This window comes from Phragmites australis, chromosome 9, assembly GCF_958298935.1.
Source record: "Phragmites australis chromosome 9, lpPhrAust1.1, whole genome shotgun sequence".
Taxonomy (NCBI): Eukaryota; Viridiplantae; Streptophyta; class Magnoliopsida; order Poales; family Poaceae; genus Phragmites; species Phragmites australis.
In genome coordinates this window covers 3,779,338-3,798,052 of record NC_084929.1, presented here as the reverse complement: position 1 = coordinate 3,798,052, position 18,715 = coordinate 3,779,338, and the positions used below count along the sequence as shown (strand labels likewise).

General features: G+C 41.2%; 2 protein-coding genes across 5 annotated transcripts; both read left to right on the top strand.

Moving 5' to 3' along the window:
- Positions 1 to 1,163: 1,163 nt before the first annotated feature.
- LOC133928436 (sodium/hydrogen exchanger 1-like) lies at positions 1,164 to 7,636 on the top strand. The gene is made up of 15 exons (XM_062374768.1): positions 1,164 to 1,330; positions 1,733 to 1,938; positions 2,029 to 2,147; positions 2,631 to 2,728; positions 4,360 to 4,419; positions 4,529 to 4,575; positions 4,657 to 4,851; positions 4,992 to 5,038; positions 5,148 to 5,214; positions 5,451 to 5,551; positions 5,658 to 5,759; positions 6,182 to 6,320; positions 6,414 to 6,476; positions 6,599 to 6,682; positions 6,994 to 7,636. Exons 2-15 carry the CDS (start codon positions 1,768 to 1,770, stop codon positions 7,342 to 7,344), a joined length of 1,644 nt encoding a protein of 547 aa, XP_062230752.1. The 5' UTR covers positions 1,164 to 1,330; positions 1,733 to 1,767; the 3' UTR covers positions 7,345 to 7,636.
- A 3,580-nt stretch (positions 7,637 to 11,216) lies between these two features.
- Positions 11,217 to 18,711, top strand: LOC133928435 (coiled-coil domain-containing protein SCD2-like). Of its 4 annotated transcripts, XM_062374764.1 has the most exons (17): positions 11,221 to 11,727; positions 11,916 to 12,076; positions 13,066 to 13,126; positions 13,367 to 13,408; positions 13,496 to 13,555; positions 13,877 to 13,926; positions 14,004 to 14,031; positions 14,221 to 14,298; positions 14,401 to 14,511; positions 14,588 to 14,648; positions 15,222 to 15,335; positions 15,875 to 15,996; positions 16,484 to 16,541; positions 17,545 to 17,589; positions 17,697 to 17,737; positions 18,099 to 18,225; positions 18,438 to 18,711. In XM_062374764.1, the coding sequence occupies exons 1-17, from the start codon at positions 11,305 to 11,307 to the stop codon at positions 18,557 to 18,559; spliced, it is 1,704 nt and encodes a 567-aa protein (XP_062230748.1). In that variant the 5' UTR covers positions 11,221 to 11,304; the 3' UTR covers positions 18,560 to 18,711. The 4 variants fall into 4 exon arrangements, 3 of the variants coding, with proteins under 3 accessions (XP_062230749.1, XP_062230750.1, XP_062230748.1); XR_009911447.1 differs by lacking the exon at positions 18,438 to 18,711 and having other exon boundaries at positions 11,217 to 11,727; positions 16,484 to 16,557; positions 17,697 to 17,800; XM_062374765.1 differs by lacking the exon at positions 18,438 to 18,711 and having other exon boundaries at positions 11,217 to 11,727; positions 17,697 to 17,800.
- Positions 18,712 to 18,715: the final 4 nt, after the last annotated feature.

Genomic DNA, 18,715 nt, shown 5'->3' with positions numbered 1-18,715 from the left:
ATCTCTAAGCAAGCTCAACAAGTGAGACAATCTCTCAGAGGTTGGAAAATCCCAGAGGAAGTAAGTAGCGAAGAGAAGAGAAGATCGAGAGCACCCAAAGCCAACAGATACACGCAGACCGAAGAACAAGGAGCCTCAGGCTCTAGGATAGACAAACATTCTTGTAACCAGCAACATCCTTAAGGGACATTCTCAGAGCATTTATAGTATCCATACAGGAGTAAGGTGTTACGCCTCCGTGCGGCCCGAACCTGTCTAAACACCAGCGCATTTACTTTATTCCATACTAGATCGTTCCACCCCACCGGCCATCGCATTTATACCCATTTATTTCTCCGTCGAACATATTCAGGATCATCCCCCGGCCGAATCTCTAAAAAGGGGTCCCTCAGGATCCCTGCGACATGATTTAACCCTCCGACAGTGGTGGAACGGGAGGAGCCAGGATGCGGAGGAGGATTACTCCGGCGCTACCGGTGCCTGATCCGGCGACCGTACCCCAGCTGGCAACTACTTGCAGGTGACAACTCCTCTCCACCATTGAACTCGTCTTCCATGGCCGCGACGCTTGCAAGGAATCCATGGTCCGGGGCAGTGGCTGGTGAGACGCAGGAGGCGGGCCAGGGGGTGGCTGATGCCGGGTGGCGAGGGCGTCGCTGGTTGGACGGTGGAGGACCACTGATGGGCGATGTCGACAATAGGGGCGGTAAAATAACTGCCCGGCAATGACAGGTTAGCGTGACAGCAGACGGTGATGGCAGATCCAATAGTAGAGAGCCACTGGAGACGATAGAGGAGGGCGGGGAGGGGGCGAGCATGTTAGAGAAAAAAGAGGAGCACAAAAGGCCTGATATCGCACGGTGAATTAGACACCCCCTCTCCAATCACCATCGTTCTTCAGCCAGCAGCACAAACAATCAGCCCTCATCCATTTCTTGCTGAGGTGGCGCTAGCAGTGTGGTCCATCGTCGTCCATCCAACGTCGGCCTCCTCGGCTTGTCCCAGCCATTGAAGCTGACAGGTGGGCCTCTACTCTCGCGACCCACCTGTCATGGTAACGCGTCTCTACTCGGGCACGTCCCGGCGCGGGGCTGGGCGTTTGACCGCCGGGGCGACTCCACCTCGCTTTCAGTCGAGCCTCATGGCCAGGCGGGAGTGCGGGACTCCACCTCCACCACCACCACCACCACCTCCTCCTCCCCTCCCTCACCACGTCTCTCTCAGGATCTTCCACCGAACCCACGGGAAACCGGCGCCCAGATCTTTCCCCCCGCGATTCAGATCACCGGATCGACTCGCCAACTCGCAGAACCTGCACAGCGGCGCCGAGGTGCGTGCGGAAAGATTTCGTCTTTCTTTTTCTCGTTCCTGAGCTGGTACTGGTTCATTCCATGGTTGGGTTTTTAGTTGCTTTCTGCAAAAAAAGAGTCGCTGAATTGGCTTGGAGATGCTTTCCTTTTTGCCAATTGAGGTGCCACTTAGCTTGAATCTGCTGCTTCCGTAGTTCCGAATTTTTTCACCTGGTTTCTTGGTCACTAAGCTCGAACTGTTCCTAGTTTAGACTTGTAGAAGCTACACTGTCCAAACAATAATTGAGATATCTGCTTGCAAGAAAGCCACATGAGCAGGTTCGAGCAGCTTGCTTCTTCCAATGAGCTGCTTCTCGCCGAGAATCACAGGATCCAATCCAACATTGCCAATTCATTGCCGCCGATGCTGTCGTTGTTGGCAGGTTGCTGGGGGCTGTGGATCTGCTGAGGTGGCGACATGGAGCTGGATTTGGGAGCTCTTCTCAAATCCGGCGGCCTCTCGGTCTCGGACTACGACTCGGTCGTTTCGATCAACATCTTCATTGCGCTGCTCTGCAGCTGCATTGTGCTCGGGCATCTGCTGGAAGGGAACAGATGGGTGAACGAGTCCAGCACTGCGCTTGTCATGGTGGGTTCTCTGCTCTTGCAGTCCAGGTGTTTGTGGTTTTGCTTCTGTGGGCACTGGTTTGAGTTTGCTTTGTGCCTTTGTTGCCTGTAGGGGCTCATCACTGGAGGCGTGATTATGCTCGTCACTAATGGGACGAATTCAAGGATTCTTGTGTTCAGCGAGGACCTGTTTTTCATCTACTTGCTTCCTCCGATCATTTTCAATGCTGGGTGAGCATGCTGAGTGTCATGATGGTTTCATTTTGGAGCCGAATGCTGTGTCGTGGTTTAGATTCTGATCACTTTATCATGCAAATGATTTGCAATGTAACATGACCCTCTCAACGAATTCGTGTTGACAGAATCATGGCTTTCTTTATAGAATGTACTTTTTTTCTTCTGAATGTCTCAAAGACATGTAATGTGAGAGGCAAAACAGTAAATTCTTTGGAGTGCATAAACAATATACTAATATAGTCAACTTCCAACCCTTAAATGATTCAAATCATGAGTGAAGAACAATTGTTTAGTCATTTTTGCCGAAGCTGGGTAATCTGTTTCAGTCATTTAGGCAACTGCGCAAGACTACGTGTTGAACTTGCTAGCACATTTAATTCTAAAGTTGCACTGTTAGTCCAAACCCAAAAGTTACATTTAACACAAGTGAACCTTTGAACGAAGTATACCATTGTAAATATTTCTCCACATTATCAGGTTTCAAGTAAAGAAAAAGCAATTCTTCCGCAACTTTATGACAATTACTTTATTTGGTGCTGTTGGGACATTGATATCCTTTGTAATAATCTCTCTCGGTAAGTTGCTAAACCAATTGTGCAGTTTACATGGTCTTACTTTTATTTCACATACATGGTTATAATATCTCTGTACATAACATTTTTTCCCGCAAAGAATAGTTGAATCAGTAATTGGCATGCAGAAGCATGATCACGGTATTTATTATAGGGAAAATTGCAAAAACCTACCTACAACTTTGGGGGTTTGTTAAAGAAACCCCATACAACTTGTTTTTTGTCGGTCAAACCTCTGTAACTCCTATTTGATGCCAAATACCGAAATACCACCTAGCACTGTTTGACCACAGATATGATGCTTATGTGACTTCCAGAATGGCACTATTGCTTCTAGAATGGGTTTTAGTCTCCTGAACCGTTAAATTAAATCCATCACTCTGATTTTGCACACTTAAATAGGATGAGTATTCAAAAGTATGTAAATAGGGAGCTCAAATAATGAATTGCTAGTTCGGTTTAAATGGTCCCTGAGATGTTGGAAGCGACGCTAGATATCACTACGCCACCATAGGAAGTCACATAGGCACCCCATTGTGCGGCCAATGGTCATAGGGGGGTATTTGACATCATAGAATAGTTGCGGTGGGACTTTGGGAGACCGGAGAAAAGGAAGTTGTAGTTTTTTTTTTTTTGACAAACCCTCAAAGGTGCAAGTGAGATTTTGCAATGTTCCCTTTATTAAAGGAAATCTCATTCAAAGCACTAGGTCTTAGCTTTGAAAAAATATCTCTATTGCACAGACTTCAGTTCTGGACCTATATCTGACTTGTAGTGCCACAACAAGTGATTTTTTTTCGGGAACGCCATTTCTGCGTGCAATAGATGGCAAATTTTCCTTGAATTGATTATTTACTGATACCTTGTAGAATTGGATAAGAAAATCATAGGTTAATAGAACAAATGAACTCATATATTGGTAATGGCTGCCCATTACTCCTACATGCAGCAATGATGGCAAGGTTAGGTTGTGCATAAAACATTCACAGTACATTACTAAGAAGCCAGCCCGATTTCCTTTTTCCACTCATAATAGTAGAGTAAAAGATTTTCCAGCTTGTTAGTTCTGTGGTGCAGCATGTGTGATAGTACAGTAGTAATAATTGCTCAAAAAGCGCCACAATATAGGGCTAAACCAAAAGAGCTTTTAAAATTTGAATCGACATGGAGAGTCAAATGTATAGATGTCCTACAGGGATTGGCTCTCCTTTCAAACTAACAGAAGTATTCTGAGACCTGTATGAGAGTGACTCTTAGTATAAATGACCATTATCAAAAGTGTAACTAGTATTTGTAGCCTAGGACATGCTGACAGAGTAATGGACAGTGATCAGAAGCCAGTTGTAAATTAAAAAGGACTGGGATATGGCCTTGCCTATGCATATTAAATATTTTTGTGAAGTAAATGAGAAAGTTAAGTTACATGCTAAAATACACTATGCTTCTTGATAATTGGCAATCATATGATTAATGATTGGTAATTGTTCTTGAAACCTATTGAAAAACTATAATTTTATGTTCACGAATTTATGAAGGCCATCTTCATACAGGAAACAATCTACAAGCATGATTTGCTCAAATCTTGCATTTGTCTTGCTCAGGCTGCTAAGATTTTTTTGTCATGGACATATCAGGTGCTATGGGATTGTTCAGGAAACTTGATGTTGGCCCACTCGAGCTTGGGGATTATCTTGGTTGGATACTTTATTCTTTGACATTTACTGGCTGATTAGACTTTGGATACCATTGTCAATATTAACTTTCAGTTGGCTAATTATCCTTTTGTTTAACCCATATGCGCAGCAATTGGTGCTATTTTCTCTGCAACAGATTCTGTTTGCACCTTACAGGTTTCTTGTTGAACAATGTTCCATTATTGTCTTATAAAATGATAAAGCAAGCCATTTAATTTGTAAATTTGTTACTTGCAGGTGCTTAATCAGGATGAAACTCCCCTACTCTATAGTCTAGTTTTTGGTGAAGGTGTTGTTAATGACGCTACATCTGTTGTGCTCTTCAATGCGATTGAAAACATTGATATTGGTCATTTTGATGCTCTTGTTCTATTAAACTTCATTGGGAAATTCCTCTACCTATTCTTTACCAGCACCGTTCTTGGAGTAGCTGTAAGTAATCTCCTACTGCCACTGTCCTGATGTCTTGTAGAATTGGCCCTCATGCAGCAGAAACTTTCCGTGCACTAGCATCTACCCTGATGATTTGAGCACGCCTCTTTGGACTGACATGCAGTACTCTCTTTTGGCAGGCTGGGTTGCTTAGTGCCTACATTATTAAGAAGCTTTGTTTTGCAAGGTCTGAACAGAGCTATCCGGTTCCACAAAGTAGTTTTTTTCAGATTACTTTGCACTGATAATTAACAGAGATTTGAAACTTATTGTTGCATGCTTGCGGTGATGTGCAGACATTCAACTGATAGAGAAGTTGCTATCATGATGCTCATGGCATACCTTTCGTACATGCTATCGATGGTGAGTTTCTGAATATAAAGTTACGAGTTTTAAAAATAAGCAACTCTTGCTAGTCAAATATCTTATGATATTGATACAAAATTATAGTTAAACTTTAATTACCTATTTCTGTCGATTTGCCACCTTTGTTCTGATTTTTCAGCAGCATGCGATGATCTCAGTTTCATGTTAGCCTCTTCCAATTTCCAAACTACATGATATCAAGAGTTTTCCTGATCATTGCTTTTCTATTTCAGCTGCTGGATCTGAGTGGCATTCTCACTGTCTTTTTCTGTGGAATAGTAATGTCACATTACACTTGGCATAATGTGACAGAAAGCTCTAGGATTACTACCAAGTATGTATTGTCTGGTAACCAGCTTTACTGACAACCATTATGGTTCCTTTTCTATGAAGAATATTATGTATACTACCTTGCTGATTTTCTTTTTTCCATGCTGCAGGCATACATTTGCAACTTTATCATTCATTGCAGAAATTTTTCTCTTTCTCTATGTTGGGATGGATGCATTGGACATTGAAAAATGGAAATTAGCTAGTAGCAGGTACCTTTTGCTGTCAATAAATAATGATGAGATTTTAAGGACTAGATATATCGACATACATAACATACTAGTAAGAAAGTTTCTACAGAGCTTCACGGTGTTACCAGTTATTTTCAACGAACTACATGTATCTGCACTTGGTTTTGCTTCCATTTAGGCTGATGATGGTGTCAGTCTTGAACTAAAATATTCTTGTTAACTTGGATCGGTTGTTGATGAGAGAAACCTGTAATCATTTTTTTAGATTTTTTTTTTCTTGAAAACTATTGGAGAAACAGATCCTTCAGATTTTAGTTGTTGTTTATCAAGGGGACACCTTTGACTAGGGCCCATAGCAGCAGCTACCTTGGATGCCTTGTCATTGGTTTTCTAAACATGACATTTTCTCTTATTAATTTTTGTTCGTTTCTCCTATGATGCAGTCCTAAAAAACCAATTGCTTTAAGTGCAATTATAGTGGGCCTGGTTATGGTTGGACGAGCAGCATTTGTATTCCCTTTGTCTTTCCTATCCAACCTAAGTAAAAAAGAGTCACGTCCAAAGATCTCCTTCAGGCAACAGGTTAGTACTTGAGTTTTTTTCCCCAATGCTTCTGCCATTATATTTTCCTTCAGAAACTGGGGGGAGCTAATCTTTTGTGGTATTTTCTTTTAGGTAATCATATGGTGGGCTGGTCTCATGAGAGGAGCAGTATCAATTGCACTTGCCTATAACAAGGTGATGTTTTAACTGAATACTTATATATAAGGAAGTGCTTTGGACCCACTACCAGATGTTCTCCGAGCTATATTTGAGCATGTAAGTTTTTGATTTATAACAGTCCTTGTAAACCTTTGCAGTTTACAGCGTCTGGTCATACTGAGGTGCGAGTTAATGCTATCATGATCACCAGCACAGTCATTGTTGTTCTGTTCAGCACAATGGTAATACCACTATGTCTTGTGATCATCATTGTCTCAAAATGCTATTTTCCCATCAGCCTACATACTTTTCAGCTATTCTTGATATATGTTATGTGCTTTATTTGGAGATAATAGATTATATGCTCAACAATGAGCATAACGAACACCTTGTGCGGTACTTTTTATGTTTGTTTCTTTATACGGTACCATAATCTGCAGATCAGATGAAAGGTTCATAGACAATACAGCTACATCGATCATACAACTTTGCTTTCATCAGGGAAATGAAAGGAGTACCATTATGCTAATTTAAATGACATCTTTTCATTCAGGTTTTCGGTTTGCTGACTAAGCCACTGCTTAGTCTCCTCATCCCACCAAGGACTGGCCTGAACATATCCGAGCTCTCAAGCCAGTCAATTCTAGACCCACTTCTTGGAAGCTTGATGGGGTCTGACTTCGACGTGGGTCAGATCCCGCCGCAGTACAACCTCCAGTATATTCTCACCGCGCCAACTCGCTCTGTCCATCGCCTGTGGCGCAAGTTTGATGATCGTTTCATGCGCCCAGTGTTCGGTGGGCGAGGCTTCGTTCCCTTTGTGCCTGGTTCGCCGGTGGAGCGGAGCGTCCCTGAATCTCACCTGGGCACTGTGACTGAGGCAACTGAGGCAGAACGTAGTTGAGTTGAGGCATAGAAGATGTAGAATTTTTTTGTAAATGTTCAGACAGATACCACTCCTTTTGGACATCTATTGTTCCTGTATCTTACACAGATAGTTTCTGATAGAGCTACTTAAGCTGGTATAGTCTTCTGGTGCCACTACAACTGTACAATACCGCAATTCATTCATCTGTAAAATATAATGTTGTTCAAAGAGAATAATTACATGCTGGGATATCGGCATGTTTTGTATTGGATTTGTAGAAAGTTTCTCTCTTTTTTTTTTCTGAATGAAAGTTGTTCTTGGAGCTTGACTCCTCAGTGAGAATGTTTGGTGTACTTCCATCTAAGCAATGCGCTACATTGTCAAATTCACTTGAATTACTTAAGATTTGGTCTTTCCAAATTTAGCATACATGGGAAAAATATTGTTAGAAATAACAACTTGTATTCTATGAAGGCTGTATGCCATGTACGGATGAGCAATATGCAGAAATCCCTTTATAGCACGAGAATACTACATAGGCATAATATATAACAATAAATATCTCTAACACATCATCAAACTCATGAGGGATCAATCACATTGAGTTTGGAGAGATAAAACCTATGTTGAGCTATACTTTGTGCCTTCGTGAAGAAATTAGCCAACTGAAGCTCTGAAAGAACATACTGAAGATCAATAACCTCATCATGTATCTGTGTCCGTGTGTAAAAAGCATCAACATCAATATGCTTGGTGAGCTCATGCTTCATCGAATCTCGAGCAATACGAGTAACGAGGAGTAGGTGCAGGAGATGAAACACCAAAATCCTTAAGTAACCACCGTAACCAATTGAGCTTCGCTGTCAGCAACGCCATGGCTCGCAATTCAGCCTCTGCACTGGAACGAGAAAATGCGGCCTATTTTTTAGTCTTCAAAGCAATGAGAGAACCACCAAAGAAAACACAGTATATAGAAAGAGATCGACAATAAGAAATAATACTAGCCCAAATAGTAACAGAATATGCATGGAGTTGTAAAGAGCTGGAACATAGAAAGAATAGACAACGAGAGATAGTCTCACGAAGATAGCACAAAACACGCAGAAAAATGACTATAGTGGAGTTGAGTTGGAGTAGTAACAAATTGACTGAGGATGTGCACTGCATGAAAAATATTAGGACGAGTGACACCAAAATAAACAAGACTCCCAACAAGATGACAGTAGCGGGTGGGATCCGCAAGCGGCTCACCATCAGTGGACTGAAGATGAAGGTTAAGCTCTATAGGAGTCTTAACAGTGTGCTCATCAGTGAGAGAAGCACGATCAAGAAGATCTTAAATGTACTTCTCGTGGGATAGAAAGAAACCCTCATATGTAGAAGGAATCTTAATACAAAGAAAGTAACGAAGATGACCTAGATCGAACATAAGAAACTACTCATTGAGACGAGTCTTCACAAAAGCAATATACTTAGAATCATCTCCCGTAATGATCATATAATCAACAAACAAGAGAAGAAGAGTTCGACCACGAGACAAAGTGTGGACAAAGAGCGCAAGATCATGAGCACTAGTAGAAAAACCAATAATAATGATCACAAAGAAAAAATGCTCAAACCAGGCAAGGGGAGCTAGCTTAAGGCCATAAAGAGAGTGATAGAGATGACAAATTGTGCCCTCAGAAATAAAATACCCTAGTGGTGGGTGCATGTATACCTCCTCATACAACTCACTATTAAAAAGGTATTCTTGACATCAAGCTGATAAATAGACCATTGAAACACAGATGCCACAACAAGAAAAGTATGAATTGTGGTCATGTAAGCTACAGGTCAAAAGTCTCATCATAGTCACGACCATGATCCTGCTAAAACCAAAGGTGACAAGATGGATCTTATAGCACTCAAGAGAACCATTAGAACGGGTCTTAACTTATAGACACACTTGCATGTGATGGGAAGAACACGTGGGGGGAAGAGGACCAAGATCACATGTGCTAGTGAGCTCAAGAGAAGCCAACCCCTTTACCATCGCATGCTACTAGTCCTGATGAACTATTGTTGGTTTGTGCTTGGCTTAGGGCTAGCTGTACCACTTGTTGTATTTCTTGTACCATTTGGTCTACGTGGACATCCAAATAGCTCATCATTTCTTCTTGTTCGACTTTTCTTCTTTTTCGACTCTTATAAGTCCTTACATGCTTTGGGAATGAGTGGAGCCAAGGAACCATACCAATGCCTTGTGTACAACTAGAATGCTCATAGGTTCCCATGGCTAATGTTCATTCATTATTCTCCCTATATGACTTAAAAGAACCTTGAGAAGACTGGATATGGCCATCTGCAAGCTTTTAGGCCACTTCTTCTCGAGGGCTTTTGAAGCATAAGTTGCCATCAATCGAGAGAGTAGCCCTCCTCCAAAACAACCAATGCTTCGATCACGGGGCCCACTCGACTGTAATGGGTATAACACTACTATTAGTTAGTTCTTCTTCTTGCCTCTCCCATAGCAGTATCTTCTTCAAGTACCCATTCGGCCTTGTTTACCTGACTTGACTTCCTAGCTTCCTCCGACATCTTGTACTCTATAAAATACGGTCGCAATTTTGGGTACGTGTCAAAGTTTGGCTTTAGACCCTTCTTCACGAACTCGGCATTCAGTTTGGTCTTCCAATTCTTAAACGAGATGCCTATGATGGATATCGCATCTTTCTTCGCAAGTAGTCCGAACCCTTCAGGAAACTGGACTACCACTTTTAGCTCATCCCACATGTCGTTCTTGAGGTCCTCGAGGACCATGGTCGAGTCTGCTCGATTGCCAACCCAACTCTAATAGGCAATGGGCTCTCGATCCTTAGCGATGTACCCACAACATGTCTTGTACAACACCACTGCTCCTAGTGATGCAATAAGCATCTCAGTTGGTGAGAGCTCCATGCTGACATATCGACCCTTAGACTTCTTGTTTGGATCTTGACCCTTAGGCCACCTCAGTTCATTGATCGTCAGACCCTCTGAAGGATCAACAATCTTCACACAAGGGAAACATAAAATTATTGAAAATTAGAATATTTGTCAATCATACATCAACAAATGCGTTCATCTATTAATGAATTCCCCACCGATGTCAATGTCGCCAGGTTGGTTTATGTTGAGCTAGCCGCTCGGGCTACCTCTCTGGTCGGAGGTTATATCTCCATACAACACTGGCTCTGGTTGAAGGCGTCTTTTGGATGTTGTGGAGTCCGCATATGACGTGTAGTTGGAGGTGCTACCCCTAGCAATTTCCAACTAAGAAATGTAACTAAAGGTGCTTTTTTATATTATCTGTTCAAGAGAGCAAAAATACTTCATCCTAGTTAGATACAAATGCAATATAATTAATCTTTATTGCCAAATCAAACTTCAAAACACTAGCTTAAATTCACCAAGGAATTAGCATCAGAATTTGGTTAGCAACATATTAGAAATGAAAGGAGTTCGTTCTCTAGATACTACATGCAGAAGTATCAACCAAATGCAATAGCAATTAGTAGCTGCATGTAATATCTAGAAGAGCGAACTCCATCTACCTATCCAACATCACCATTTGCCAATGTGTGGCCTCGTATCATCATCGAATGTCAAATCTAATTTCCAATATAAAAGAAAAGAGACAAGCATCCATTTGCCCCAGCTAAACCATGATACCATCAACGGTCTCATAATCTTAAAAAGATAAAGATGAAGATGTCAAACCTTGCATTAGAATGTGAAGACAAATATAGGCAGTTTAGGGTAGAGAGAGAGAAAAGATTCAGGGAAAAAAAAAATCCTCACACACAGTAGCCACAGGCGCCCCACGCGCATGGGATCCCCCGTCCCCCTCGCCACAACCAATTCGAGCGCCGAGACCGTTACGCCCCCCCCCCCTCCCCTGCCTTCGGACGGAAGACGAGCCAGCGAACCACCCATTCATCTCTCCCTCCCTACGCCGAACCCCACGAATCGGATCCGATGGATCGCCTGTCGCGGCCGGCGAGCCCGGGCGGCGGCGGGCTGGGGTACGCGTCGCGGCGGGGCCTCTACGCGCAGGCAGCGCAGCACCACTACGCCGGCAGCGCGCAGACGTCGCCGGGGGGGTCCCCCACGGCGTCGTCCCCGGTCCACCGCCACGCGCGGTCCGGGTCGCTCGGCGGTGCGGGGGCCGCGTCCGCCGCCGGCCGCCGCGGGGTCGCCGGCTCCCGCGCGCACAACACCGCCGCGCGCGCCGCCGCGCAGCGCCTCGCGCGGGTCATGGCGTCGTCCTCCGATGTTGGAGGTGGCGCGGGCGGGGACGGAGGGAGCGGGAGCGACGACGACGACTACGAGCTCTCTGGGGCCCCCATCGAGCTCTCCTCCACCCCGCGTCGCACCTCCACACGCTCCCCTTCCCCCTCGGTAACCATTCCCACTCTCACCCCCTCTCTGTCTCTGACATGTGGGGACATGTCATTTCGATGCTACCTTGCATGTCAATCCGGTGGCATTTGATTTTGCATGTGATTTTGCAGTAATCTACAATGCTTATCTGTTCTGATTATCTGTGTGATGTGCTAAGAGCTGCCGTGCAATCGTGTGCATTTTAGATAGGCCGTTACCTTGCGGATCAGGCACCGGTGAGCCGGCCGCCGTCGCTGACGAACCGTTACATGTCCGGGAAGTCGGTCCCAATGATACCGTCGATCAAGCGGCCGGCGACGAGTGGTACCGGGTCAGAGTCCACCGTGGTGAACCGAAGGGAGGAGAGGTAAGGATTGTCCTGCTCTGAAGTATTGTGCATCGTGCATGCATGACAGATTTCATGGTGCAATTTGTGAATAGATTTTGGTGGAACCTCTGCAGTGTAGGCCTGTATGGAGTTTCCCACCTGTGCAGGATTTATGCTAATTCAATTCAGCATGTCTGGGTTCAGTAGGATGTCATAGTCTAACTTACTGTCTGATGCAATTGATTAGTTTTCCCATGCTTTTTAGTTATTAGTTTGCTTTAGGCTACAGCTTATCTTCCTAATACGATTTATGTAGCATGTCATAGCTTCCTCAACGCATAAATTGTGCTAAATGTCAAAGTGATAGAGTTAGTGTGTTCATTTAATTTAGTTAATTAGGGACACATCAATTTCATGAATGGAGTAGTTTTGTTGCTAATTTTCAGATGGTAGTGCCATATTACCATGGGCTTTGTAATAGATATCACAATTCACCATTTCGGCTTAACATGTATTGCTTTTGGAACTTACCGGAAGGTCCTTAAGGGCAACCTCCTAGAATATGAACCTAAGCAGACACATTTCTTTATATGGAGACGGTGGATGAAATGCACCAACATGATTTGTTTTGAACTAAACTGATTGGAGCAATGCTAAAAAAAGATAAGCGGAAAATTCAAACCTGGGGTTCTCTGAGACAGACTGTCTAGAACGATTAGCTAGCAAACCTTTGCAATGGACATGGCACATTATTGGATAAACTAATTGATTGAATTACACTTAACTTTAGACATTTTTTTTTAGAAAATTCAGTCAAGCCTAATTCAGATCTAATCTCCAGCTACATAGCAAGCATGCTCTTACTTTTGTGGCATTCCTTTCAGAAGTCTTCTAACAGTGTTAGTTAACACAAGTAACTCATTAAGTATTAGTTTTTTTCTTGAGAAGAACCATTTAATATCTGTTGCCTTTCAAATCTTATTTCTCTATGATCACTTGGTAAGTAATATAGGATACATCATTCTTAGGAGATCAGTTGATCTTGGAAGTTCATTGAGAGCCCGGCGCACATCTTCTCTTCGTGATGAGGTAATTCCTTTCATGAATGTAATTTGTGTATTTAATCTTAATGCTAGGATTTGCAGAACATTATGTTTGCTATTTGTAAGGTTAGCCTGTAGTATGAGTTCACTCTCCATGCTACAGTCCTTGTCTGACCAATGTTATGGACACTATCAAAACAGCTGTCATTCATTCACCTAATGATCCTTTTTTTTTTAACCTGGGGCACCAAGCCGCCACTGTGATTCTTATGTCCCTCCTTTGCAGATTAACACTCTTCAACTGGAAAATGAGAGCATGTATGACAAAGTGAGATATTACGGTTCTATTTTATTTTTGTACTTTAACATGTTGGAAGCAACCAACCTCGTTTTTATCTGACTTTCATCTTCCCAGCTTAACCTTGCAGAGGAAAGGTCCGAAGGAGATGACAAATCCATGCACATGGAGAGACAGGTCTATTTTGTGATAAGAAATGCTGAAATTTTAAATATTGTCTTCTGATACTACTTGATTGAATTATACTGTACTTTTCTTTTTAGTTTTTACCTCAAAGGTTTGATCTATGCTAGTATGATCTGTTTGGATTCTATGGGACAATTTGTGTTTGGATCTCCTCTTAATATGCACATTTGTAACTAAATACAGATTATTTTTTTGGATGGGTTTTTTTTTTTCACTGGCTTATCTTTGTCACCCTTGTTTATTTTCTTTAAGAATACAACCATTGCGTTATGTTCATGCTTTGTATTTACCAATATGTGTTTCCAATTGTAGGCTTCTGTTATTGGTGATGCCGTAGAAACAGAGGCGAATTTGATTAACAGGTATGTTATTTACTAAAATGTACTAATTATCTACATACTGCTTCATATTTAAACCATATTTCCAACTTGACTCTCAGAAAGGATGCTGCATTAGAACAAAGAAAGGTATGTTTCCATACCAAGCTTACATTTTGAGAGAACACTATTAATAGAAGTTTGCTTTGATTCGAGTTACATTTTGATTAATATTGTATGCACTCTAATGTGGAGCTTTAGGTGCTAGATGCTCTAAAGTTATTTCTGATCAATTTTTCTACTAATTCTGTCCAAACTTGAGATCTGTTTTGCTCTTAGATTGCTCTGAGAATTGCTTCAAGAAGGTCTAACAGTGCAAGCTATGATGAGATTGCGGCCCTTCGGTCAGAAGCAAAGGTGGATCTTTCCTCAAATTTGGCTATCTATTACTGAATGAACTTTACAGACTTCGGAGTCATGTTTTTGGAATAAAAAACTTTTATTTACACTGTTGTCTAGGTTGCTAGTGACATGGTCACATCTGTATCGCGGAGAGTAAAAAGTGCAGGATCAGAACTGAGATCTCTTCAGGCAACAGCCAACAGAATGATCCTGTCACAAGAAGAAATGGTGTGTTCATTTGGTTATGTATTCATATATTGGCACTTTTTTGTCATTACAATTGTTCATGAAAATCCTTAATCAGGAGGAGGTGATACTAAAGAGATGTTGGCTAGCTCGCTACTGGACGTTATGTTTTAAACTTGGTACTAAGATCATCTTCACACTGTTTATACTGCTTTACGATGAGGGAGTATTCCCTGTGCGCCAAATTCTAATCAATTTCTCAAATGTCTCTTGATGTTCTACAATTACAATTGCAAAGGCAAAAGGAAGCAAGTAAATTAACAAATCTGTAAACAGCACTTGGCATCATTCTAAACTGCTGGCATAGCCTTAGCTAAGGGTCTAGGATGCATAACTGTCTGCCCCTTTCTGTGCCTTTTGAATTCACAATCCAAAGATTGCCGCTAATGCTTCACTTAATTTGTCATTTAATCACTAGGTCTATCTGGTGTTTCGTAAATACTTTGTTGAGTTATTCATGCAGTCATTCGTCATTACTTGGCTATTATATATTTATGAGAAGCTTAATAACTCTTTCTGGTGTATCACATTTCATCAAAGACTTGAAAGTCTCAAATTTGATATGTTTCGTGACAAAAAAATGTGCATCATCCATAAGCCAGCAGACAATTGTCTTAACAAAATGTAATATTCAAATTTTTAGAATGGCTGGTTTTTGGCTAATGGTTATTTTTTTTGTCTTTCTTCCTTAGGGATATATTCTGATATTGCTGAAGAAAAACAAGAATACTGGTCCTCGTTTGCACCACTTTCACTTGAAGCTGCCCTATCAATTGGGCAAAAAGCAAGAGATGGAACTTTATCAGGTGATATTCCCTTTCAAAAGCTATCTTTTCTTTTTTTTGACGTGAACTTTTACTTCTATGAAGCTGTTGATCTTTTACATCTATGAAGTCGTTGATACAACAATACCATGTTCAACTTAGTATACAAGTACATCATTATTTCTGTTAGCTACACTGTGAAACATGGAGGTGAGACCCAGATCCCTACAGGCCATGACACGATATGACCTATAACAATTCAAAAAAATTCTGTAGGATTCTCTTTTTATAGTATATAGTGACTTCATTGGAACAAAATGAAGCAACATGGTCAATTTCTACATGCCATAAATCTGGAAACGACTTCGATTAATCTACATAATGTGCTTGAGTTGCTCAAAGTTGAGTCTATTTTGGCTGTATGTAGTAAAGATCTCACCTGAAGGGCTTTTTTTTCCTCTTAGTTCTGCTTTTTAGAATGGTGTCGATGGATGAAGGATTATTTTCAAGTGTACAGAGCTCATATATACGACCTTAGTCACATAACACACTCTTTTGCTTACCATTTCATGTGGTGGCAGATAATGCTGACAACGCCGACACCAAAAGCAAAATGTCTGATGTAAATGACATGGCTGGTGATGGAAATATTGAGAGTATGCTTTCAGTTGAGAAAGGACTGCGTGAATTAGCTTCACTCAAGGTTTTTCGCAATACTTAGTAGTATGATGTGTGTGTCTCAACATTATACTTTCAATGGCCTATCAACATTATCAGTTTTACTGAGATCCATAGTGCACAGAATACAAATTTTGTTCCTGTTCATCTTTCATTCCCTTCGGGTGTATTGATTGATGTACATATGTCCGTAGAGTGTGAAAATAATCGTCTGCCAACATGTTCTATTCTAGTTCATTGTTCAGAATATTTCAGTTTTGTTTGAATTTCATCGGGTGATATGGGAAAGTTCCCATGCAATGTGTTACACTGGTATCTATGTAGTGAAGTAGAAAGTGGATTATGCAACTTCAGAATCCTATTGTACTATTAGAGTGATTAGTGCATCTTTGTAAAATATATAGTAAATGCAATATAAGTGTGATTGAATTTGCATTTCATATTCTCAGAAAAAGGAAATTATTATATTTCTGCTTCTGTGCAGTATCAATAATTTAATATTCCCTTTGAAGGTAGAGGATGCAATCATGCTTGCTTTGGCAGAACATCGACATATCAGACCTCTCTCAGGTGGCTTCTCGAAAATGTACTCATTTCTTATTCTTTTGTCTTAACAATACTTTATGTATCATATTTCCCACTAGTGCCGATAGATAAACGTTACAAATTCTTAGAGTCTATGAAGATCATCTCGTGAAAGTAACAATCTTGATTTCTCATTTTTCTCCATAAAAAGTACATAAGGAATAGATCTTGGACACCATAAGAGGATGCCAACGTTTTCATGTGTCCCCTCTTTCAAAAAAAAAAAATGTTTTCATGTGTGACACACCGCATAACTTGTGCAGTTTGAGTGCTGCCTTTTGCTCTAACCAGATTCCTGATGTGAACTGCCAAGTTGACAATGCATAAAACACTAGGAACAACATAGTCGCTCGGAGAGAACTCACTTAATATAAGTTTAACACATGAATATCACTTCAGAAGAACCAACTGAGTGCTCGAGATGTTGTTGTGGCATACACATATAGAGCCATTCCGATTCCCAACAGCATGAAGAATCGATTTGTGCCCGCATAGTTTGGAAACTTATGTATATCCTTAAAATTAGAGATGAGGAGGCGTTGGAAAACTAAGAGATAGATTATAGAAGATTTTGTTGTTAGGTTAATAAGTAGTTGAGGTGGCATTAGTTTGTTAGAAAAGAAAATGGAGTGCTTTGTTTAATTAGGAGGGTTTTGTAGGGAATTTTTTAGGCATTTATAGTCTTTTTGTCAGCCCATTTTTTAGATGTGGTAATGGAGAGGCTGGCAAAGTTAAAAGTATTACTTCAGAAGAAAATATCGGATCAAAATTAAACAGTACTGAAGATGTATATTTCAAGCATTTCGGTTCAAGTCCTGAAGAATTGCAGGAATCATTTAACTTTCTTTGTTGTTTTTAGAGCTATTTTCTAGAATCATCCTGCATAGTTCACCTGTACTTCAGAAAATAGATAGTGTTACTATATGACTTAATGTCATTCGATGGGTATCTTTTACCTTTTTTATGAAAATGGAGCTTCCAATAACAGGTCCAGCTTTTGCTGCCGAGGGTCAGAGCCCTTCCGAGTCATTAGGTTAGTTAGTTATCCACTCTCGCTACTTCTATTTTACATCCATGACATGTGTGGAACACTATCAATTCCCTTTCCTAATCGTGTGCCTGACATGTTTCTGGTCCTAGAATTAAGTGAAGAAGAGCGAGAAGACGTACGGTTCAAGCAGGTAAAAGGCAACATGCCACCTATGTGATGCTGCTCAAAGTTTATTTTGAGCTGACCATTTTCTGTATGTCTAGCATTAATCCTTTTTTTTTTTACGTTCCATGCTTCTTAAATGTTAAAAACACAGCATCATTAGAAGTTCATCTCTAATCACTAATTCAACCTCCTAATTCCAGATAAGTGTTGCATTATGTGCTCAACAAACTCGACTAAGTTAATAAAGAGAAGTGTAAAATAAATATCATGTGTAAACACCTCATAATTTTGCTTTTTATTATCTGGTAAACTTCATGTTTAGTGTCCTTTCTTTCGACTTCTAGTAAGTGTTGCATCGAAGAACTGATAATACAAATGCACGACAGGCGTGGTTGACCTATTTCTGGAGGCGGGCCAAAACTCACGACACAGAAGAAGATATTGCTGACGAGCGGCTACAGTTTTGGATAGAACAAAGCAATCACCCGATTACTACGAGCGATGTCATAGAAGGTAGATCATGTTATCTGAATTCATCAGTGGTCATCCTTTGCACTGGTGAAACGTTAACTAAAACCATGCTCTTGCTATCTTCGACTCGTAACTAGATCAATCATTTTAGTTAAATGCACGTTCTCTCTATCTGATGCTTTGCTGAATTTAAATTTTAAAGTCACAATGAAATAATTCTTGATTGTTTTTTCCCCCTGCAATCATGTAAAAAGTTGAGAGAGGGCTCCACGAACTGAAGAAGCTGGGAATCGAGTCTCAGCTGTGGGACGCGACGAGGAGAGCTATCGACGATGATTTCAGCAATCACGGGAGCCCAACTGGATCAGAAGTCTAGCAAACAAATTTAGCAATGCATGAGATGGAGCGAGGCCTAGTGCCGATTTTGTGCCGTCAGAGGCCCACCTGATATTCCTTTCCTGTTTACGGTACTTTGGTATCTTCATGTAAAAATTTTGGTCAAATTATCCACTAAACCTTCCTTTTATATTTA

What these genes read in the sequence shown, in the direction of transcription:
- LOC133928436 (XM_062374768.1), top strand. Translation starts at nt 1,768, where the DNA reads ATGGAGCTGGATTTGGGAGCTCTTCTCAAATCCGGCGGCCTCTCGGTC. An exon ending in ATTCTGTTTGCACCTTACAG is followed by an intron (nt 4,576 to 4,656) that starts GTTTCTTGTTGA and finishes TGTTACTTGCAG; the next exon opens with GTGCTTAATCAGGATGAAAC. An exon ending in AGATCTCCTTCAGGCAACAG is followed by an intron (nt 6,321 to 6,413) that starts GTTAGTACTTGA and finishes ATTTTCTTTTAG; the next exon opens with GTAATCATATGGTGGGCTGG.
- LOC133928435 (XM_062374764.1), top strand. Translation starts at nt 11,305, where the DNA reads ATGGATCGCCTGTCGCGGCCGGCGAGCCCGGGCGGCGGCGGGCTGGGG. An exon ending in GTGAATTAGCTTCACTCAAG is followed by an intron (nt 15,997 to 16,483) that starts GTTTTTCGCAAT and finishes TTCCCTTTGAAG; the next exon opens with GTAGAGGATGCAATCATGCT. An exon ending in ACATATCAGACCTCTCTCAG is followed by an intron (nt 16,542 to 17,544) that starts GTGGCTTCTCGA and finishes TTCCAATAACAG; the next exon opens with GTCCAGCTTTTGCTGCCGAG.